The sequence below is a fragment of the Arvicanthis niloticus genome, chromosome 20 (genome assembly GCF_011762505.2).
Source record: "Arvicanthis niloticus isolate mArvNil1 chromosome 20, mArvNil1.pat.X, whole genome shotgun sequence".
In the NCBI taxonomy this organism is placed as follows: Eukaryota; Metazoa; Chordata; class Mammalia; order Rodentia; family Muridae; genus Arvicanthis; species Arvicanthis niloticus.
The window spans coordinates 22,917,017-22,941,851 of NC_047677.1; the positions used below are offsets into that span (position 1 = coordinate 22,917,017).

General features: G+C 39.6%; 1 protein-coding gene across 3 annotated transcripts in view; it reads left to right on the plus strand.

Moving 5' to 3' along the window:
* The window catches only part of Dse (dermatan sulfate epimerase), a 52,750-nt gene extending 28,554 nt beyond the window's left edge, over positions 1 to 24,196 (plus strand). For 2 of the 3 annotated variants that reach the window (XM_076917078.1, XM_034524627.2), the window contains 4 exons: positions 13,908 to 14,161; positions 16,053 to 16,292; positions 19,676 to 19,883; positions 21,908 to 24,196. In XM_076917078.1, the coding sequence (XP_076773193.1) occupies positions 13,908 to 14,161; positions 16,053 to 16,292; positions 19,676 to 19,883; positions 21,908 to 23,666 (2,461 nt within the window). In that variant the 3' untranslated portion in view covers positions 23,667 to 24,196. Of the gene's footprint in view, positions 1 to 13,907; positions 14,162 to 16,052; positions 16,293 to 19,675; positions 19,884 to 21,907 lie in introns of those variants that run through there. The other variant, XM_034524631.2, reaches the window with a different exon arrangement.
* Positions 24,197 to 24,835: the final 639 nt, after the last annotated feature.

Here is a 24,835-nt window from a genome sequence, read left to right on the forward strand (position 1 = left end):
GTTTTGGAAAGAGAGAAAGAAAGAAAAGAAAAGAAAGAAAGGAAAGAAAGTAAGAGAAGAAAGAAAGGGAAGGCAGGCAGGCAAGCCACTGTGAAATAAAAGTTAAATTGAAAATGTTATTTAAGTATTGTTTGTACCAGATATACTATGAAGTAGGAGAGAAATCTGAAAGATTGTCAATAGTAGGGTGGCTGAGAAATTTGTATAATAATAATAATTGTATAGGTCTCTAAACACCACAGAAAGATGAGGCTTTGTGTGCTCTATCTCCTTGTGTGGAGGCACCCACATCCTTCCCACAGTCTCTCTTGTCTTGTTTTTGTTAATGCTAAGGTTGTGCACTGATTACTTTGTAACCTCAATTAAAAATGTGTTGCACCCCCGCCCCCGGCCCCCGCACCTTTAAGATGGCTGAGACATCAGTGAACTTCCACCAAGCCTGATGGCCTGAGCCTGAGTTCCATCTCTGAGACCCACATGGCTAAAGGAGAGAATGGATTCTCACAAGTTATCCTTTGACCTCCACATGTGTGCTGTGGCATGAATACATACATGCACATACACAAATCAATACACAAAATACAATTTAAAAAGTCACAGCAGTTACTGTACATAAACAGAATAAAATTTTTGTCAGCAAGAGTATAAAATTTAAGCCAGGAAAATAACAGTATAAAAAAAAAAGTCTCTCATAGAGATTTTAGACAGAATTCCATAAAGATCAGTTCAATGATATTTTGGAGTCAGCACATATTATTCTGTTTTTTCTTCTTAAAAATTTCATAATGTGCATGCCTTTTTCTTACTTGTGCTTGCCTGTACTGTGCCTTTACCTCTACAACACATCACCAAATTTAAGACACATAATACAAAATTCAAATAGAAAGTAACTGGGAAATGGTTTGGGAGAAGAATAGGGAGACTCACTAAGATGCATCACACACGAGTGGGTCACATGTGGACCCTGAGATTGATTTGCTTTATTCATTTATTTAGCAACAAAATGATAGGCTTCCTCAGTTTTGAAGTTTACAATGTCCATGAGAATAAAAATCAGGTAGTTACTCTATAAAAGAACAATTACTCTTGGCCCAAAGATCACAAACAAGCTTCTAGATATATTTTTCACAGAGACTCAATCCTCTCATAAAAGTCCTTCAGTGTGGTGATGAAGTATGTTGGTGCTTTTCACACAGCTCTGGAGGAAGAACAGGGAGTAAGTATGTTGTTTAGCGCATGCATAGATTCCCTTAATGGAGGCTTTCCTGAGCAAATGTCACTAAGCCTGCAGAGATTCTAAGAGATTCACTAAGCCTGCCCTGATTCTGTGGTAGTTAGCCCTGTGTTCTCTGGCAGACTTCATAGCTGCTGTAAACTTTTTTTTTTTTTTTTTTTTTTTTACTTCTACAAAATGTGGATGAATCTTTCCCTCCATGAGATTCCAAGGATGGAACAAGGTGATGCCCAGAAAGCTCTTAAGATTATGTAGCTGGCACATAGTTTTACTAAAACTTCATTCTTTTTGTTATACAGGAAGAGGCAGATACAAGATTGTTCAGTCTTGGGTGCAGAGCACTCCTTTTAGCCTCTCTGGTGCTCTGGAGTTGTGTTTCTGAGAAATATTTGTAGTGAGTCACTCTTTCTCCCTTTCCTTATAGTATGTTTCTGCCTTATCATGAGACAGAAAATAAATCATGGAGGAAAGAAATGACTTCCCTCCTGTGTCAGAGCCAGTTGGCTACAGGGAATCAGGAGAACAAGTGAGGGAAAGTTGAACTTTTGGACAGAGATCTAATTGTCCTTTTTTTCTCCACAACAAATTATTAAATCCTTACTATGGATTGCGAGCTTCTGAAATCCTAGGATGTGTTTATAAAACAGCAAGAGAAAGAGGTTTAAAAAAAGAGAGAGAGAGAGAGAGAGAGAGAGAGAAATCTCCACCACACTGAAATGGATTATTTGATTTTCTTGCTCAATGGACCAAGATGAACTGCAAGGCCTGTCTCAGCCTTGCCTTGGGCCTCCGAAGGCTGTTCCTTGCAGCTGCTTCTTGGGCTTTTTGCTTTTTCTAAACTGTAAGCTAATGCTGAGAATCAAAAGCGGGAGGAAGTAGCTGGGCCCCAACACGGGGAGCCACACTGCACTGTGAGTGAAAAGATCAGGTTTTCCTCTGGTGACCTTCCAGTGAGAAAGGCAGAGAGGCTTGTTCAGCAGACACCTGGAATCAATTAAAGTGCACTGGTCCTGGAAACAAACACTGGGCTGTCAGGAACCCATACTCCAGCTCTGGCTTTTTCTCATTCCCGGTTCTCTTCTCTTGCCCTTCTTCCTCACTCTTTCTATTGCTCTCTCTTTCCTGTTTCTTACTTCTGTGACAGGTTCCTCATTTTGTGTAGATTCAGATCTTTGAAAATAGATGGCTCTGAGTCTTTTTAAACACTGGACAACTTCTCTAATATGTACAGAATCTCAAGCAGTAGGACCCTGACCATTGATTGGGAAGTTCCTTCTTGACTGCCACTTAATGAGCAGGCTGCTGCCAACCAGCGTGATTACACATGGACCCATAAGCCACAGAGGGAGCCTTGTCAGGTTAGCAGGGGAAGTCAAGCTGAGCATCCTTGGAGTACAGTTGAACTTGAGTGAAGTCACCTTCTCTGTACAATGCTCAGCTCACCTAGTTCTTGCTGCTCGGCTAGCTACCTTGAACTCTAAACTGTTTTCCATCTTTTTCAAATGCTGGGGGGATAAAGCTGTTTCAGTAGTGCTGCTTTCTACATATGTTTAAGATATTTGATGATTGCTATAATCATACTCACTTGGAGAGAAATGCAAAGTGAATTTTCTTTGTAGAATACATTTGTACTTGAATACTTCAGTGCCCATTGTTGCCTGTTTAGATGCAATGTGGGCTTTCTGAATTGCTTTAGGCCAGAAGAAGCCTCCTTCTTCTTGTAGTGCATTCTCTCACTTTGTGTTTACAGCATAGGTAACCTGTATATAAAGTTCTGCCTAGTGTTTACATATGAACATTTAAAGTATAGCTTTAAATGTTTTCTAACAAAAACTTGGCAAGCATGATGTTTGGATTTTATGCATTCCTTATTTCCCACCTCACGGGGGTTGTTAATTGGCAGCTACCGAGTCTGTCTGTAATGACATTTCACAAAGATCTTTAATTTTCTGTGATGTTTTGTAATCAGTTTTTAAACACTGGGTTTGTGTATTGGATGAAATAAGAGCCCAATTCTGACATCAGTTGTGGCCTTCCTGTTTATCCATTCTTAGTAATGTAAAAATGAATGTTTGTAATAGCTGCTGAGGCTGCTGATGGTATAAGTGTGCTTATCGGATTACTTGATAATGGTACAGATGTGCTTATTGGCTCTGTTGATAAGGATACAGCTGTGTTCGTTGGTTATTTTGGTAATGGGTCTGTTGGCAAGCCAAATAGCTCATTCTGTCATAGGTAGCTTCAAAATGGCCCCAAACTTTTCAAGTTGTAAGGTTTCATCAATTAAGGGAACATATATTAATTACACTTAACAGGCTGTCTCACCCATCTTTCCTTGTTTTCCCAGTATGCTGGCTTTGAACAGCAGAAAGACACACCGACTCTTACATAAACCTGTGGTTTAGAAAACTTTTTGTGTAATGATGACCCGGCATGAGTGAATCAGGAAAGAGACACTTGTTAGTGGCTATACTTTCAGTCAAGGATGGAAATGAATGCTACAGTTAAGACTCCAAGGATCGGGGAAAGGGAGAAACAAAGTATAATTCTTTGAGTATTTGGACCATCCTTCAGAAGACAGATGCAAGCTCCTCCCTATTGCTGACTCCCCGACTTGTGTAATAGCCCCAAGACATCTAAAAAGTGATTCTGAGGTTCACTGAAATTTACATGGTAGACAGATGAGAGGACTTGTAAAGGATGGACCTGGGTAGCTGGTTACACACTGTAACTGGTGAGACAGGGAATGTGGGAGGGAGAGCCGACTGCTGGGAGAAAGAAGATTGATTCTTCACTGTCTTACAAGTCTTTTTTTTTTTTTAAATGACATCTGTTGCTTCTGTTCGTTTGATCTGTCTCACTTGTGTGTATCACCACGTAGGTAGATGATTACCAAAACCTTTTCCTCTGATATTACAAAGGCTCATGGGTATTTTAGATCCAATCTGGACTAACCAAAGTTCACATAGTGGAGGCACTTGACCGATTGCACTACTAGGAGTGGTGGGAACATTAGGAGGTAGGGCCTACCTAGAGTTTGAGGAAATCTTATAGGACACACCATGGAAGACTATCCTGGAACCCCAGCCCCTTCTTCACTGCTTTCCAGAAGACATGGCATGAAAGTTACATACTACCATATAGTTTCTACCAGTATTCTCCCTCACCATAGGTCAAAACGATGGAGCCAGTGACCGACTATAAACCGAAACTATGAGGTAACTTTTTCCCCCAGGGGATTTTGTCAGGTATTTTATGATACTATGGAAGGCTGACAGACAGTTCAATCCTTGGTGAATGAATGTCTTGGTGTTTATTGTTTTTAGGGCCTCCTCAGTACAGCTCGCTCTACTCACAAATTCATGCTCTCCCATTCGTCACGTCCGCATTTTGCCCACAGTTGTTTCTTTCCCCTCTACTTTCTTGACTCCCAGGACTGCAGTTGGTTGAGGCTGGTTCTGTGGTTATTGAAGGAAGCCAAGCACTTTAGGAAGTCTTTTTAGAAAGGTTTAAAACAAACAAACAAACAAACAAACAAAAAGATCCCATTGTCATGTTCACTACAAAAGCATGGCCATCGGAATGAGCAGCTTTTCTGTCATCTTTTGTCTTTTAAGCATTTTGTGACTTGATTGTTTGACATTGTTGTCTCCCCTGGGATTGCTTGAGCTGGCATCTTCAAGTCTGCCCTGGGCCTAGCAATAATACATTGTCTGGTCCCAGGAGCCAGACTCCCCCACATCTTTCCTTCCAAGACTATCAGACTCCATGACTGTAATTACTGCTTCCTCCATGGTATGTCTCCTGCCCTGTATCTAGTCTACTGCAGTTATCATGGCCAGTTCTTTTTAATTCAGCATGTTGGGTGGTGCTAGGAACTAGAGCATACGTTTGCTTGTTTGACCATAAGTGTGTGTCCCAAAAGGAATTTCCTTCAGAAACCTCTGGGCTCTACCTCTACCCTGACAGTGCCTTTCAGATGCTCCGTAATTTTTGGTTTCTCTGTCGTTCTCCATCATCGACCTGTACACTTACTGAGGGCCCTGAGAACCTAATAGAATATACCTGCCACAGACACCACTAAATAACCCCGAAAGCAGAAGTGATTTCACTCTGAGCGACTTGGTTTGCCAAGAGCAGAAATCCCGAGTCTTCCAGCAGTGAATGTGATTTGGTGCCTTGTACACTGTGGCTGCTCATACCCACTTAGCGTCACTTTCACTCTGAAGACCCACATGTCACCAACCTTTGGTTTAGCCTGTCAGCCTGTAATCACAGAGCCACTGTACAGCACAGAGGCGGTAGGATGGTCAGGATTTGTGGATCTCTGTTTCTTCCCAGGATCTTGGGTTTCTTTTCTTTGTGGTGTTCTTCTCCTGGCCCATATTCTCTTTCCCCAGAACCCTTGAGCCTTGTAATCTATCATCTTATATTGTGTTCCCACTGCAAAGCTTTGGTGTGTTTACCTTAAAACCACTTCCTCCAATCTATGCAGAGAATGCTTAGTGGTGTTAGACTGTGGGCAGTTGTACACCATTGCAGGAAGGGCTAGGACTCCAGAGCCGCACTACCTGCTATCTAATACTGAGTCCAAGCTGGATCCCTGAACATATTATTTGGCTTCTTTAGATCAGTTTGTAGTCACAAGTTGGAGGTAAATATTATGCTTGCCTCATGTGTAGCGTAGAGGATTTGGATTGGTTGACTTATTGAGTTTGGGGCTCCTATCCAGCAGTCTGAAGGAGAATGAACAGTTGCAGTGGGTAGAAGCTGACCAGCCAGTGGAAGATGTTTATGTTGGAAATACATAGAGAGCTCTGGGAACTGTGGGTCTGTGTGGAGTGCCCCAGGGACTGTGGGGGCAATGCAGAGAGCCCCAGGGGCTATGATCTGTGTGGAGACCTCTAGGGAATGAATGTGGAAAGCCCCAGAGACTATGGGTGTGCGTGGAGGGCCCCAGAGACCATGGGTTTCTTTTTATGTTTACTTTTCTTTGTCAACATAATTGCATTTTTTATAATTTCATTTGTAATAAATATATTTAATTATGTCATGTAAGTCAAGCATCAACATACTCAGTTTAAAGCATTTTGCTAAGTATTGGACATAAAGAAATGTAAGCACAAGTTATCCATCTGTCATGCCTAGGGTGGTTTGGTTTTAATAGAAGATTAAAAACTAATGAACAGTATTAATGGAGATGACAATATCATCAGCCAGCTTCAAGCACAGTGGGAGACCCAAGAGGTGTTTGGCTGAGTCCTGAAGCATGGGGGAAGGAAGACTTTCTAGCTGGAACAAGAACAAAATCATGGATCATCCAAGTGGTGCAAGGAGAGCCATGTTGGATTGTCCCAGGCAAAAGTAGCTGATGCCATAGCTGGCTGACAATGCAAGAAAGCAGAGCGCTTTTAAGGAACTGAAAATGTGCTATAGGGAGGAGAGGCCAGCTGTGAGGTTTGGAGTCAGAGGCAGCTTGGACTTTTTTCTCAAGAGCTCTGTGAGGCTTAACAAACAGCAGCATGGTCTGAGATGTGTGCACGTCACCTTTTCACTGTAAAATAAAAGAACACCAAATTAACAATGTCTATAGCGGCTATAACACAAGTCAAGAACTGGGAATCCCAGTCACAACCCCTCCATCAGAGACAGACAGACAGACACACAGAGAGGAGGGGGGAGTCATCTTACCCTGCTTCCACCCAGTTCAGCAAGAGTCTAGACATTGTACAGAGTCTTTGCTTTGTTTTTTTTTTGCTTTGAGGCATGAGATGTCTCACTGTTTTCTACTTACATCTTGAACTTCTGAAGTGATACTTCTGCCTCAGCCATTAAGCACCACCACTGCAAGTGTGTATCACCACATCCGGCTTTAGTCTGTTCCTTCTCTGGGGTGTGAATGTGTGTTGTGGGTACGTGCTGGTTTTGCAGAGAAGCCTTCTACCCTTAGCTACACTCAGCCTAATCTTTGTTCATTTTAAACTAAGTCTCCACCTGCAGTTTGCTCTGTGCCCCTTTCTTTTTACTTTGTGGAAGAACTTGAACTCGCTGTCCTGCATATTTTCTCATAATCTGAATGTTGCTGGTTGTAAACCTATGGTGGGTCAGTGAGTACCTCCACCAGATGCTGCACCTTAATCAATTCAGTTCTGATCTCACAGATGCATGGACTATCTTTCATTCTGTAACAAAAATAGCTAGTGTCTTCTCTTGTAGTAATTTGTGTTTTTAAGGTCTCTGCTCACTTAGCAGGTGGCAGAAGTCAAGCCAGGGTTAGGCCTTTGTAAGTTTATCCAGATTAGTAGGAAAGAGATGATAGTTTCAACTAAGAATTGACAGTTGTATCTGGGCCTGGAGTTAGGATAGACCACATCACCCAGCTTATAGTCCTTAAAGCTGTTGACTATGCATGCATAGTCAACATACATACATACATACATACATACATATGTGCATATAGTTGTCACCAGGAGAAATTGTGAAATGAGAAAATATGCCTTTAAATTCAACATGCATGATTTCTGTAGATGATGAAAGAATGTTTAGAAGGGAAGTTCAAAGGTCAGATTTAGTTAGAGTGGTTCTGCAGTAAGTCACCAGTGAGTAACAGCTGAAAGAATGAGAAGAAGTCAGGTACAGAAGCCACATGGGCACCCTTGGGTCCTTTTCTGCAGCTGAAGGAAAAGAAGATGTCATGTCGTCTTCACCCACAGGGAGCGTGAATCTGGGGAAATCTATCAGGCGGATTCTTGTTGAGCTGCAGGTAGTGATTTGAGCTTAGAGCACTGTGGTGAGCATATATTCATACACTCAGGATTCCCCAGCTGTGAACTATTACAAGGAAAAATTCAGAGAAAGGGAGAGAGGAGAATATATAAAACCCACACGTATAGCTAAGACCATATATTAACTTCAGTCCTGTATAAAGTATGTGCGGTTGTTTTCTTTTGTTATGTTTTGTGTTTTTATTGCTATAAACTGAACCCAGGGCCTTATATTGGTCAAATCTTTAAAAACAATGTGATGCTTATGAATGGTTGACAGTTGATGTGGACAAGATTTTAAGTCTGGCTAAATTTAGTTTGACAACCCAGTTTGGCATGCCACATGGTCAGAGAAGAAGAAAGAATGTGATTTCATTTAACAAGAAGGTCAATTTTTATTCTCAATGCTACTAGATATAATAATATTTAATATTAATGTTAATAATAATATGGTATCTTTAGACTTAAAACTTGGGAAATTTTTTTAATGTGTTTTGAAGATAGCTTACAAATTTGGTTCATAGTTTCATATCACTTTAAGTTTATTTTGTTTTGTTACAATATGAAATAGCATAATCCAAAAATACTTTTTTATGTTTCACAAGGGAAAATTCTTGCTAGCCCTTTTCCTATGATATTTTCAGTGATGGTAGATAGATAGATAGATAGATAGATAGATAGGTAGATAGATAGATAGATGTACTTTTTGAAATTATGTTACAGAACTTAAACATTATTGGAATAAGGTGATGGGGCAAACATAATTTCATTATCTATTTTGAATGGAAAGTGCTTCTAAGAAAACAAACAAACAAACAAACAAAATTGTTTGGAAGCAGGGGATGTCCTCCTTGGTTTTGGCACAAGTGATATATCTTTCCTTCTTAATTGGCTGGAATCAGTGCTCAGCACCTTATCCTCTCTGCTTTGGACATTCTGAACTTCTGTGACTTCTTGGACCTGGAGTGTCAGGACAGTTTCAGCATCTTCCAAGGTGCAGGTTCTGTGTCTGAAGGACATAGCTACTTACAGGATATCAAATTTTTCTTGAAGACGGTGATCTTCAGACTTTATGAAATATAACTTATAGTAAAAAGCACAATTTTCATAACACAACCTCTATCTATGTAATCTTTCATGAAGTGTGTGTGTGTGTGTGTGTGTGTGTGTGTGTGTGTGTGTGTGCAAGTGTGCTTGCTTATAGGTACAAATGAAGAGGCCAGGGATGATCTCAGGTATTTTATTTTCCTTCATTGTTTTCTATATGATTATTATTATTATTATTATTATTATTATTATTATTATTATTATTTTGATGTAGGGTCTCTCACTGACTGTAGAGGTTGCCATTTCAGCTACACCAGATGGCTAGTGAGCTCCAGGGATCCACCTCTCTGCCCCACCAGTACTGAGGATATAAGTGTGTGTTTGCTGGTCTTTTTCCATAGAAAGCTGGGGACCCTACTTTAGATCCTCACACTTGGACTTTACCCACTGAGCCATCTTTGCCCCTATCTCCAAAGCAAGACATTTTAAAGGTGTATTCTTACTGGTTGCCTGAAGGAGCTGCTATAGCCACACCCTTTGGCTTTTGTTGGATCCCTTCAACACTAGATCTGTTAGGTTGCATGTGTCTTCTTAGTTTTCTCTCATGTTGTCTTCCTGTTTTGGGTCCCGGTTTTCTTTGTTTTTGATAAACATCCTAATGAGCAGATTTTTGAGATGTTGGATGTGTGTGTGTGTGTGTGTGTGTGTGTGTGTGTGTGTGTTTTATTGGTCATTTAATAAAGTAATTTGTCAAATTTGAAGCAATGTAAACTTTGTAGATTGTCTGCTACTGTCTTCTGTACATAATCAATAATTTGGACAGCATATAAAATTGCTGCAATAAAACTTTGATCTTATTAGGCTGTTAAATTTTAGAATGATATAAATGTCTTTTTTTTTTTTCTTGAACCCTGTGCTCACACATGCCAGGAAAGCTGCCTGCCACTGAGCTCCAGTGATAGTAATAAAGATTTTTAGGAAAAAATTTAAAGCAAAAGTAATTTATGAAGGAGGGTGCTGGTTTTACATTCTTACAAATCGGGTATGTATGATTTCTTTTTCTTTTTATTCTTTTTTGAGTTTTTAAGACAAGGTTTCTCTATGTATCTCTGGCTATCCTGGGACTCTCTGTGTAGACCAGGCTACTCTATAACGCAGAGATCCACTTGCCTCTGCCTCCTGAATGTTGGATTTAAAGGCGTGCCCCACACAGTGTGGTGTATCTGCTTTCTAAGCTGTTGATGAATACAATGGCTCCACAGATGTGTGCTTGAAAAGTATTTCAGTAATCTGCACACATGTTTTTGGATATTCTTCCTTGATTCTACACTAAGACTATGCTAGTTTTATAAAAATTAGTAGCAGTATGAAGTCCAAGATTATGGGAATGAGCCTTTAATTCTTTTTTATACCCAATTCTGTTGCTATGTGTTGTTCATACCCAGACTTTTTTGTCCATGAGTATACATAGTATCAGGCTGTTGTTATTTTGTGTTTGTTCTTCATTGTTTTCAGTCTGTGACTTGGTTAGCTATACAATATGAAAATGAATCTGCTGTGTTCTTCCAAATTTCATCAGGAGAGTGTTGTGTGCTTGGAGCCAGCACCAACTGGCTGCTTTTTGTAGCTGGCTACTGAAGTGTCACCCATCTCTGTAATGACATTTTGATAATATCCGTTTGTCAGTAGCTGAAATGTGAGTTCAGAAAGAAAGAGTTAACGTTTCTAACACCAACTGGAAAAAATTATTTTAAAAATATTGCTATGGTTATTTATCGTGGGTAAGAGTTGTAAATGATAGGGGAAAACTGAAATCTGGAAGAAGTCTGCATCCCTTCAAAATATCTTTAATTTCCCCTGTAGTATAAAGAATTCGAAGCTGGAAATTGTGATGTGGCCTATGTGTGCTTTGCAGGAAGAGGCAATCAACTTCACCTGAACACCCATGTTCAGATAATAGGCTTTGACTCAGCCCGGAAGATTGGTGAATGTACATACGTATAAATATATTCTAAAGTGAAGGAAAATTTACGTCTGCTTATTGTCTTAACAATTCCCTAGTTAGTTAGACTTTTCAATAAACTCATTAACCACTGCTTCGATCACATTGAGTTAGAGCTTTTCTCTGCTTCATCCATGGGCTGAGACCAAACTTCCTTTTATAAAAAATGTAATTAATTAATTTATTTTACTTACTCACTTTATATACCCCTCACTCTTCCTCCCGGTCACTCCCTCCCACAAGAGCAAACTTCAATTAGTTTCCATGACCATAAAAGTAGCCGACTGAGGTCAGATAAGACTGTATAGGGGAAGGATTTGCATCAGTGGTTCTCAACCTTGCTAATGCTTTGGCCTTTTAATAACAGTTCCTCATGCTGTAGTGACCCCCCAACCATAAAATTATTTTTTGCAACTTCATAACTGTAATTTGCTACTGTTATGAATCATAAATATCTGATATGCAGGATATCTCATATGCGACCCCTTTTGAGGTTCTATAGGTTGAGAACTGTTGACTGAAGTAATCTAGATAGGCAGCTATTATAGGACAGCTTTGAAAAAGGTAAATAGATAAACTATCTATTGGCATGTTTTGTTGAGTCAGAAACTGTTTGAAAGGAATAAACTGAATGTCCAGGACCTAGACAATTTAAAAGAAATTGCCATTGCAATATATAGTGGGAAGTACTGGGAAAAAGCTGCGTAGCCCGGCTCCCTGGCTGCTGCCATGTTCCCGCAGCCTGGGAGCGCCGGCCCTGGCTCCACAAGACATTAGTGTGGCTGCTGAATCTGCCAGTCAGCTCTGTGGAGTCTATGGCTCTAAGCCCAGGGAATAACTGCCACCCCCATGTGGTAGATATAACAATTCTACTACCCAGTAGAAATGAGACTCTTAATGCTTAAGATTATCCAATAGATTTATATACTAGCAAATGCTCAATACACAAGATGCCCACACAATCAGAATTGTTAACCCAGTATCTTACCTTTTGATATGAATAACTACCGAGACTCCTAGAGACACAAGCGTCTCCTCCCCCTTCTCCTCTCCTCTCCTTTCCTCTTTCCTTCCTCCTCCCAACTCCCAGCTTCACCTACCTCTTCTACTGCACAATCACCAAGCTCCACTGCAAAAACAATGGGCAGCAAAATACCTTCCACGGCAATATTTTACAAAGGTCAGGAATTACTTCCTGTGTAATACTTGTAACAATAAAATCATTGTTTACACAGGTGTGTAAGGGCTTGACAGGTGATAGCAAGCTGCTAATATCAAGGCCGTAATAGCTACATTGCTATTTATAGATGTGTCATAACATGGTGTGATGACACCGAACTGGGCAGCTCACCAGTCACTATGAGACAGTAAAGAACTTGTTACCAATCTCTGACAATAGCATAGTCTTGTGTTTTGTTTCTAGAAGCAGGGGATTTGTTTACAAGCAGTGTGCTGATAAGCTGAATTGCTACAGAAGGGCATGTTTTATCTATCTATCATCTAAGTTTCTGTCTGTCATCTATTTATAGTTTTTCAAAAAAGGGTTTCTCTGTATAGGCCTGTATATCTTGGAACCCTGTGGACCAGGCTGGCCTTAAACTCACAGAGATCTTCTGCTTCTGCCTGCTTCTGCCTGCTTCTGCCTGCTTCTGCCTGCTTCTGCCTGCTTCTGCCTGCTTCTGCCTGCTTCTGCCTGCTTCTGCCTCCTCAGTGTTGGGAGTAAAGATGTGAGCCACCACTGCCCAAGCAAGGCATCGTTTTTTTTTTTTTTTTTTAATATGACCAAATGAATAAGAAACTCATCAATCTTTGTCTTTTTAGTACCAGGCTAATTGGAAAAGTGAGATTATTATAAATGCAAAGAGATCCTTCCAAATTCCTGGTTTCATAACCATGTCATCATCATTGAAAGCACCATGGCCTGGTTTTATACATCAGTTCCTTCCTTCTTCTTCTTCTTCTTTTTTTTTTTTTAACTTTCTTTTCAAAACTATTTACTAAGAATCATCTGTGCCACACACTATTCTGCGGTTGGGGATCCAGTGTGTGCACAGGTGCGTGCGCACACACACACACACACACACACACTAATAAGAAAAACACGGGGGATAGAACATCATTTTGGAGGACCATTGAAGTTCTGACAGGGTGACCAAGTAAGGCTTCACCACGATCACTTCTCCTCACTGCCTAGTCAGTCTCATCAGTATTTGAGCATCTCTTCCCTTCATGGTTGACGTGTACTTCTGTCTAGAGTATGTTGTTGTAGAGTACCACACCTTCATGCCGACCAGCTAATACTGGAACTGATATCCAATATGCTTGATCATCTGTTTTCCCAAGGCAGCCTTAAAAAAGGAGCGGTGAGCACCAAGCTGCCTTGCCATTCGCATACTCTATTCCTTATGCATCTGAATAGTTTCTTATACCGCTCGTCAAGAATGGAAAATCTTGCCAGGTCGTGTTGGTGCACACCTTTAATCCCATGCACTCAGAAGGCAGAGACAGGTAGGTCTCTGTGAGTTCATGGGCAGGCTGGTCTACAAAGGAAGTTTCAGAACAGCCAGGGCTACACAGAGAAACCCTGTCTTGAAAAACCGATAATGAATGAATGGATGGATGGATGGATGGAAAATATAAAGTTAAAAAAAGAAATCTTAGGAGTCAATGTAACCAGAAGCCTGAGAGAGAGAGCAGTGTTAACTCTGTAGTCCTCACACGAGGCCGACTTGGTACTGGAGTCTAATGTCTATTATGTGTCCTTAGACCTCTTGGACTATGTCTTCCTTAGTACGCTTTGTAAAGAGTGGTGAAAGGAGTGAGGCCTGCACTCAGTTCTGCATTATTTTTTCTGTTACAGGTTGGTCAAAGATGCTCCTTGGGATGAAGTCCCACTTGCCCATTCCCTGGTGGGTTTTGCCACTGCGTATGACTTCTTATACAACTACCTGAGCAAGACACAGCAGGAGACGTTCCTGGAGGTGATTGCCAATGCCTCGGGTTATATGTATGAAACTTCCTACAGGAGAGGATGGGGCTTCCAGTACTTGCACAACCACCAGCCCACCAACTGCATGGCCTTACTCACTGGAAGTCTTGTTCTGATGAACCAAGGTATGTGTGTTATCCTGAAACGGCCAGAGCATTGCCTGAGCCACTGTCAGTCAGAGCTGCCATGGGAAAAGCACAAGCATTTTTCTCACTGTTCTTAGGTACCTGTTAATACTTGAATCCAGATTAAGCCCACAGATGAAGTTGCATCCAGGGCATCCTTTAGGTAACTAAGGACGTGTAACTTTTGAAGTGTCAGCTAGTTCAATTAGCCTGCAAGTTTCCTAACGCTGGCTAATAATTATCCAAGACCAAAACTCTACAGCACAGGATCAGTGATAAGCATTCATTCTTCAAGGGAATCCTGACAGTGGAAGACTGTCAACCTAGAATAAATGGAAGTTTTTAAAAGCTTAGTGCGTTTTAAATTTGAAGTGTATATTTCTAGCATGCAGGTGGATGAACCAAATACAACTGCCTCCCCTAACACACACAAACACACGCACGCAGTCCATCAGAACACCTAGTCTAGATTGTTTGAGTCAGAATTGGAGGCAGTTTTTGTGGTTTGCATCGTAACTCTTTGTTAATACATCACACGATTCCCATGTTGTTGGGCAGGTCACACATGGTTGTAGAGTAAGTAACAGTCTCTGCCATATTAGAAGGCAGTAAGCTCAACCCTCTCCTGTCACTGTGTGTGACTAAAATGAGCCACCAGAACAAGCAGGGCTTCAAACCTTAGGTCCAGACTAGAGTTCTGGTCATTGTGAGTCATGTTCCCGAGGTTGGGAACGAGCCAGGTTTTCTGTAGTTTGAGAACAATAAGGGATAACTGGCTTGTTGAAAGGATTAAGTAAGGTTCTGTTCAGTGCTGTGTAGACTGTAACATAAGGGGTTACTGTTACCTAAGTGTGAGAGTTCTAGAAAGCTCACATTTCTCCATCCAAGGATTTTGTGAACATAATGTTAGTCAGTGGAAAAATGAAACAGTGTGATCCTGTGAAGGAATACCTGCATGCTGTCACGCAGCTTGCCCTTGACAACCTCTGGTTTCCTAGCTGATTCGTGTCACTATTAGATTTCTACCTGATCATTCTGTGGAATCTGAAAGCACAGAAGAATCAGAGTTGTCTTCTGTGATGAGACAGGCTGAGGAAAGGATTCTTAGCATTTATAGTAATTTTGTAAGTTATTATAAATGTTGGAAGTTTGGGAAAGTGATGAACTTCCAAAAAAAAAAAATCCCAAAATACAAAAAAAAATCAAAACAAAAATCCATATTCAAGAAATTTTTAGGAAAGAATATACCAAATTTCCATGCAAGTTGTGATGCAGTGTGTGTGGTGTAAGACTTTAGTTTATTAAAAGTTGAATCCTCCCCTGTCTCTAAAAACCAAAAAAAAAAAAAAAAAGTTGAATCCTCACTGAAGTGTTTTTTACCTAGCAAGTGGCCTATTTGCTAGTAAAACAATATTTTATAGTAAATACTTAGTACTTACTAATCTCAATATGTAATAGTAAATATTTAATATACTTATAAAATAGTATTTAATAATTTAATAGTAAATATTTTAAAACTTGGACAAAGGAAAAGGTTATTTATCATGTTGACAAATAAGAGTATTAAAAACCGTGTGATTTCTTTTTTTTTTTTTTTAAGATTTTATTTATTTATTTTACATATGTGAGTACACTGTAGTTGTCTTTAGGCAAGCCAGAAGAGGGCGTCAGATCTCATTGCAGATGGTTGTGAGCCACCATGTGGTTGCTGGGAATTGAACTCAGGACCTCTGGAAGAGCAGTCAGTGCTCTTAAACCACTGAGCCATCTCTCCAGCCCAACCATGTGATTTCTAATCATATAATTTAATCATATAACTTGTAGAGTTTCGTCATGTTCTATTTTTAGTCATGTTCTGTTTCAGCCTTTAGTCATTATTTTTATCTTTCAGGGTACCTTCAGGAGGCCTATTTGTGGACCAAGCAAGTTCTGAGCATCATGGAGAAGTCTCTGGTCTTGCTGCGAGAGGTGACGGATGGCTCCCTCTATGAAGGAGTGGCATACGGCAGCTATACCACTAGATCCCTGTTCCAGTACATGTTTCTTGTTCAGAGGCACTTTGACATCAACCACTTTGGCCATCCATGGCTTAAGCAACACTTTGCCTTTATGTATAGGACCATCTTGCCAGGTATAGGGAAAAGGAAAACATTACATCATTTCTGACTGTGAATGTGAGCTGGAGTCAACAAAGAGATGAGCTCTAGAGTAGGGTGGGAGGCTTGTCTACTGAGATGAAAGTTTCTTTTTCATCCAAGAAAATTCTAAGACATTAAATTTTTTTTTGTTGTTTTTGTTTTTCAAGACAAGGTTTCTCTGTGTAGTCCTGGCTGTCCTGGAACTCACTCTGTAGACCAGGCTAGCCTCGAACTCAGAAAATCAGAAATTCACCTGCCTCTGCCTCCCGAGTGCTGGGATTAAAGGCATGTGCCACCACCGCCCGGCGACATTAAAATTTTGGGAGTGTAAATGAAGATTTGCAGTAAATGAAGATGTTCAGTGTTTTATTTGTAACATAATGCATCAAAAATCATTTCTAGCCCAGTGTAGCACTTCCATTATGTATTTAAACTTGATAGCCATAAACTTGTCTTCATGAACTTAAACAAGATATAAGCATTAATGATTGCACTTCACTTCTTTATCTGAGATATGTGCTTAAGACTATTGTAGATTTCGGTTTTAAGCTTTTTCATTCAAACTGTACAGATTCGAAAAAAAAAAGTAGATTATATATACGTTTTGTATTTGAAGTATTTGTATTAGTGGTTGTTTTTGAGTGTTTTATTAAGCCAGTGTGTAGTTCAGTGGTAGAATGGTAGCTAAACATGTTTATACATAAGATCCTGGATTTAACCAATCTCTAACATTCTATAAAGAAGAAAGTAATAAAACCACAAATATCACAATATATATGGTTAAATATTGTATTGAAATATATGTTATAGAATACAGAGAACAAACAAAATGAAACTTCAGTGATAATCTACTATCTCATTGTATATCTAAAAATGTGAATAATTATTTATATGATTTGCTAACTTACTCTTTTCTAAGACAACTTTGTAATTCTCCTTATTTCTAAAGCAAGACTAAGACCAGAAAATTTCAGAAGTAAATTTTCATCAGGGTAGATTTTTTTTCCCCTTGGGAAATACAATTTTTTATAATTCTGATGGTTAATGTCCTAGTTTCTTTTCTGTTGCTATGATAAAATACACCAACAAAAGGCTCCTTACAAAAGAAAAAGGTATTTTGGCTTATAATAATTCCAGAAGGATCAAGTCCGTCACGGCAGAAAAGCCATGGCAACAGGATAGAATGACTTGACAATAGGAGGAGGAAGCTGGCTGAACACATCGTGTCTGCTTATAGGAACCAGAGAGAGAGCAGGAAACTTGGCCAAGCTATAAAGTCTCAAAGCCTGTTGTCCCCCAGTATCATACTTCTTCCATCAAGACTCTACCTCCTAAAACTTCCATTACTGCTCCAAACACTGATACCAGCTGGGGCCTGAGTGTTCAAACATATGAGCCTATAGTGGATATTTCATATTTAAACCATAACAGTTTTGTGAGCTTGATACACTGCTAAAGAAGTCTCAATTCCTGATTAAGTCATCTGGTCACTGTGGGTGACACCATTCCCTAGGAAGGGGCTTCTGGACTACATGAGTGGAGAAATGTAGCTGAGCGTTAGTATACATGCATCAGTTCACTACTCTGCTTCTGACTGTGAATGCAATGTGACATACTGTTTTGATTTCTTGCTGCCTTGACTTTTTCACATCAATAGGCTGTAATGAGAAATTGTGGTCCTAATAAGCCTTTTCTCCATTAAGTTCCTTTTGTTCAGCAAAGGGAAATAAAACTAAAGACAGTGATTCTAGAATACAACAAAGAATTCAGTATTTAAATTCTTTTGTTCTGTATATATGTATATAGACTAGACAGGCTCTCCCCTTATTAGATTAGTCATCCATAAATTAATGCAGCAGCCAGGGATTGGCTCAGGTACAATGCTTATCATGCAGGTATGAAAACTTGAGTTTGAATTGACTTCCCAGAACCTATACAAACCCAGACTGAGAGGTAGGATCTGTTATTTCAACACTCATCCGGGGAAATGAAAGTTAGAGACAAGAGTGTTTTGGAAAGTTGTGGGCTACCTAGCCTAGTATCCATAGTGGTTAAGAGTAAGAGATCCCATCCAAAACAAAAGGAAAGTAACCTGACATCTAAGATCACCCTCTACGCACACACGGGCATCATGCCGTGGACACACTTCCTTTTACACTCAGATGCATGTGCATGTTCACACACAGAACGATAAAAAGTGAAACTGCATAGCAAATAACCATTTAAAGAGTCAGTTTAGGCCTATTCTGAGAACTCAAATGCTTATTTTTAGACTTAAAGAAAAAGTGTAGTATGCAGTTCTGCCTGATAATCAAAGACTGTCCAGAGGAAGGGACTTCAAGGAGGTCCCAGTGTCTGTGATTTTAGTTGAGATCTAACAGCAAACCTTCTCCTGGTCATTTTCATAGCTAGAAATGACAGAATACATTTGTGGGGTGGGGGCTCAGCTATTGTGCTTATTAATGCAATAAACTTGAGGAGTACCTCTACTAAGCCAGGCATTTTGTAATGGGCAATTTAAGATTTAGAGAGGAATATGTCTCCCATTTTAAGGAACTTGTAGTATGAGTTTTTACATACTATATTTTATAATATAATTATACTAGAATATTGCTTATTCAACCATTAGAAATCAAATTACTAGCTATAAATACATTGATGATAGCATTTTAGAAGAGATTCTGTTTTTATTCTTTCAGTTTATTCTCAACTACTCCTCTCTCTCTCTCTCTCTCTCTCTCTCTGATATTACAGTAATTATTATTCTTGTTTGGCACAGAGTTTTCTTCCTTTCTGCTCTATGATATATGAATTTGCTTTTGGTTTTCTTCCCTAACTCCAGTAATGATACCTGACTCTGAGTTTTGCATTTTTTCCTTCCTTAAATTCCGACAGAAGCCTTCCTGGGAATTCAGTTTTTGTCTTCACCATTATATGCAATTTAAGTTTTACTCCGGAAGACAAACTGAAGCACCCTACATTCTTTTTTTTTTTTTTTTTTAAGCACCCTACATTCTTATCTTGGCCTAGAAAGCAAATTGAGATGCAGAAAATCCTAGTGCTCATTACAACTTCAGGACCACACCTGCAGAAGATGGTGTCTGTCTTACATGCAAACTTCATCATTCATAAAGTGGACATTGAGAGTGAGGAAGGTGGCCAGTGTGTGTCACATCTGTTACCAGCAACAGATACCAGCTTTCAGGGCAATGATGGTAAATTGGTATGGCACAGGCCACGAACATCTCAGATTTGTTTACTTTTATCTAAGATAATCTATTGATTATAATTTTAAAACAGGCGACATGATCGTTTGGATCTTTCTAGGAATATACAGTTTTAAATTCGATCTTTTCAAACATTTTTCCCCCCATAGGGTTTCAAAGAACTGTGGCCATTGCAGACTCAAACTACAACTGGTTTTATGGTCCAGAAAGTCAATTAGTGTTCCTGGATAAATTTGTCATGCGTAATGGGAGTGGAAACTGGCTGGCTGACCAAATCAGAAAGAACCGTGTGGTGGAAGGTCCAGGTACACCATCCAAAGGGCAACGCTGGTGTACGCTACATACAGAATTTCTCTGGTATGACATTGTTGAGCTGGCTTTCCTGTGAATGTACTATGCTTTTCTGCAAAACAAACAAACAAATAAAAACCTCTCTCCACAGCACCTAAGTAGATACACCTTTAATTCAACTCTTAACAATGTCCAAACCTCTGTTAGAAACAGTTCTTCATGTTGATGATCTAATTACCATTTGCATTTCCTATACTAGAGGTGTCCTAATCTTGGACTATTTCATAGATGAACCTGCTTTGCTTTGCTCTTATATCATTCATTTCTTACATCGCAAGAAGGAAAAGACTCACAGTTTTGACCAGGTTAATCTGATGATCAACACCCCCCCCCCCCAAAAAAAAAAGTAGTAAAATATTTTATTTTGTCTTGGCAAATGGAGCATTATAATCTTATAAGGGCATAGCTGTTCTCAAGTTTCACAGCTGTTCAATGTGTTCACAGTATCTGACAGCTTCACTTTGATAATTAAAAGACCATGTAATTCTTTTTGCTGTAATCTTTTAAGCCCAGAAGAAGCTTGGGTCTCATTTTTTTAAGTATTGCCAAGTAATTAAAGTCAAAATCACAGTTGATTGTTGAGTTTTGAAAACATATTGAATTTGTTGCATATTCAACCCCCAAATTAACATTTTTAGAATTTTCTTGACTTTATTTCCACATACCCTCCCCTGGAGCTTAAACAAGGTGAAAAATATAGGAGTAATTACCTATATTTTAATCAGCATTGTAAAACTGCTTTCACAGAAGAATTTAAGATATTATATGCAAGTATTCCTTTGCTCCTTTCAGAGGGTATACAGTAATTACACAAATGCATATTTATTTATGCATAAATAAGCAATCAAGAGAGTTCTAGAGAGCTAGCAGTAGGAGTTAGATTAATGCTGCATCTGAAGTTTAAAATGTGCTTTTGTGAGAATATTCAAACCTACCAAGGGCTGAGAAGATGGTCATTTAGCTTTATGTGCATTTGTTATGTTACCCTAATTAAGCAACTACTATACTAGTCTTCAGTACAAAGAAGATTTCTGATCTTCTGACATTGAGACTCTAGAAATGGAAAAAAAAAAAAAAAAAAAAAAAAAAAACACCAGTAAGACCAATTCAACTATGTATCCTATTGGCTCACAAGGCAAAAGTATGTATGAGCTTGTAATCAGTTTACCTCCTCTTCCTCATCATGAGACCTTTTCAAGGCCTCGCCCATCAAAAATAATCATCTGTATTCTTTAACACTGTAGTGTTTTGTGTTAAATATCAAATTCTATTAATGGACATTGAGCATAAATAAAAATAATCTATTTCTGATCACAAGTTAAAACAAACCAAAACCTTTGGTTCTGTGCTCAGCAGTAGCCAGTTTTAAATGTGCCAATGTTTGCTTCTTGTAATTTGACCCATTTATAGTTTTTGGTATGCAATTCACAGTACATTGTGCCTCTTCTATAAAGTTCTACCATGTTTTAATAGTTTTAGAAGGAAAACATCTGACAGAGCAATAAATTCCAGACTAATCATTAGCTCCTGTAGAACAGCTCTTTGGTGCAGGTCCAGCTGGATGTTCAGATCCAGAGCCTAACATGGGTTTCTCTAGAGTAGGAACCTGTTGACTAGAATGGTGATGAAATGTTTACGTCTGTGAGCCCCAGCAATTTGGATGGCAACTCTGAAGTTGCCTGGTAGAGAATATTCAAGTAGAGGTTAGTGGAATTGTTTCCATCTCCAGCCCAGTAACATGGGTTATACAGTGTGTTTCCATGACATCCACAGTGGGACAGGCATTGCTTCCATCTCCAGCCCAGTAACATGGGTTGTACAGTGTGTTTCTGTGATGTTCACAGTGCTCCACCTGGTGCATGCTGAGCTGAGAGTGTTTTGTGATATGTATGTCCCTGATATTCTGCCCTGCCCTGGGTAGCATCTGTAGATTGTGCTTTGCAACCATATTATGTGGCATCATAGTTCTAGTGACTTCTTTTTACTTATATCAGGAAACCATCTAAGTTTTAAACATTTATTCCCTCTAGGTATGATGCCAGCTTGAAACCGATTCCACCTCCAGATTTTGGTACCCCAACATTGCATTATTTTGATGACTGGGGTGTTGTGACTTATGGAAGTGCACTACCTGCAGAAATTAACAGATCATTCCTCTCCTTCAAGTCAGGAAAACTTGGGGGACGTGCAATATATGACATTGTCCACAGAAACAAATATAAAGACTGGATTAAAGGGTGGAGAAATTTTAATGCAGGACATGAGCATCCTGACCAAAATTCTTTCACTTTCGCCCCCAATGGTGTGCCGTTCATTACTGAGGCCCTGTATGGGCCGAAGTACACCTTCTTTAACAATGTTCTAATGTTTTCTCCAGCTGTGTCAAAGAGTTGCTTTTCTCCCTGGGAGGGTCAGGTCACAGAAGATTGTTCATCAAAATGGTCAAAATACAAGCATGACCTGGCAGCCAGCTGTCAGGGGAGAGTAATTGCAGCAGAGGAAAAAAATGGGGTTGTTTTTATTCGAGGAGAAGGTGTAGGAGCATATAACCCCATGCTCAACCTGAAGAACATTCAACGGAATCTCATCCTCCTCCACCCACAGCTTCTCCTCCTTGTAGACCAGATACACCTGGGAGAGGAGAGCCCCCTGGAGACAGCAGCAAGTTTCTTCCACAATGTGGATGTCCCTTTTGAGGAGACAGTAGTAGATGGGGTCCATGGAGCTTTCATCCGGCAGCGAGATGGTGTCTATAAAATGTACTGGATGGATGATACTGGTTATAGTGAAAAAGCAACCTTTGCCTCAGTGATGTATCCTCGGGGCTATCCCTACAATGGGACAAATTATGTGAATGTCACCATGCATCTTCGAAGTCCCATCACCAGGGCAGCTTACCTCTTCATAGGGCCGTCTGTGGATGTTCAGAGCTTCAGCATCCACGGAGACCCCGAGCGGCTGGATGTGTTCATAGCTACCAGCGAACATGCCTACGCAACTTACCTGTGGACAGGTGAGAACACGGGACAGTCTGCTTTTGCACAGGTCATTGCAGATCATCAGAAAATTCTGTTTGACCAGGGTTCAGCCATCAAAAGCACCACTGTCCCTGAAGTGAAAGATTATGCTGCTATTGTGGAACAGAATCTGCAGCATATTAAACCCGTGTTCCAGCTGCTTGAGAAGCAGATCCTATCTCGAGTCCAAAACACAGCTAGCTTTAGGAAGACTGCTCAGCGCCTGCTGAGGTTTTCGGATAAGAGACAGACAGAAGAGACCATTGACAGGATCTTCGCTATATCCCAGCAACAGCGGCAGCAGCGAGGCAAGTCAAAGAAAAGCCAAAGGTCAGGCAAGCATTACAAATTTGTGGATGCTGTTCCTGATATCTTTGCACAGATTGAAGTCAATGAGAAGAAGATTCGACAGAAAGCTCAGATTTTAGCACAGAAAGAACAGCCCATAGATGAAGATGAAGAAATGAAAGACCTTTTGGATTTTGCTGATGTCACGTACGAGAAGCATAAAAACAGGGGTTCCATGAAAGGTGGCTTTGGACACGGGCGGATGGTGACAAGTCACAACAAAGCACTGTCACTGTCGGCCTCCTACACCAGACTCTTCTTGATTCTGAACATTGCCATTTTTTTTGTCATGTTGGCAATGCAACTGACTTATTTCCAGAGGGCTCAGAGCCTCCATGGCCAAAGGTGTCTTTATGTGGTCCTCCTAATAGATAGCTGTGTCTTATTGTGGTTGTATTCCTCCTGTTCTCAATCTCAGTGCTGACACCAGAGCCATGATCATGAGAGTTTATGAAATTATAAGTATTTTTCCCTAATTTGTTATAATTTCTTTTCCAGATTTTTTTTAAGAAAATTTAAGGGAAGATGTTTTTACACATAAAAAGCGGGGGTATGGAGAACTCTGAACTAGATACACAAAGGATGTACCTAAGGTATAAGAATAGCTTTGGCTGGCCCTTTGTGTTTCTGGGAATGTTTGGCTTTGCTGACTGACCAGTTCCTATTAGAAGAGACAAAAATGCCTGTTTTTACATTATATTTCTGTTAATATAAAGAAAAAATGAATTGTGGCTTTTTGATAAATAATACAATAACAGGTAATTTCATATTCTCTTTCCCTTTTATGTAAAATGTTTATAGACCTAATGGCTAAAGTTTTCAAAATAAAGTATTTTATATCTTGAAACTCAATACCAAAGAACATAGGACTAAAGTTTTGGTGTGATTCTGATGTTTTTAACTAGAAAAGTTTCTTCGAGTTTATTTTGCTAAATAAACCAATCATAATTATGATCTCTCCTGCTCTGGTTTGCTTCTTCTGTGTTTCATTAAATTCAAAGAGTGCATTTACATTTTTTAGAATCTTCCAAGAGAGGTCTTCATTTGACTATCCATTCATTAAACTTACTTGATTTTTGAAAAAACACAATTTCACTCTTTATATTTTTCTTGTCTAAGCATATTTCAAACAGTTAACACAGAAACCAAAGTCTGGTTGCCTAAGTAAAACAACATTTCTGTAATTAGGGGCAGTCATGTCCTCAGGGGCTAACAGCAGCAGAGAATGCTGGAAGTGCAGCCCACAGTTTCTGCTTGAGCACTTGGACTAAAAGCGTAAGTCATTTTACATATAGTGTATTTGAGGCTGATAAATTTCTCCCTTGAAAAATGGGAAATGTTTTGAGCATACATTTTTGGAATAAAGACATGCTCACTGATTTATGGAGCTAAGCGTAATAGCAGTCTTGCCTAGGCCTTTGTGTTCAGAGAGACAGCAGTAGGCATCAAAGATTCAAACCCCAGAAAGTCCTGTGAGTACCATTTCATGGTTATAATTTAGATATTTTATACAAGGACAACTTAAGTTTGACATTGGGCAAAGCTACCGTTCTTATGCTCGAAGCCTAGAAGCTGACTTCTGAGCAAGTAGTT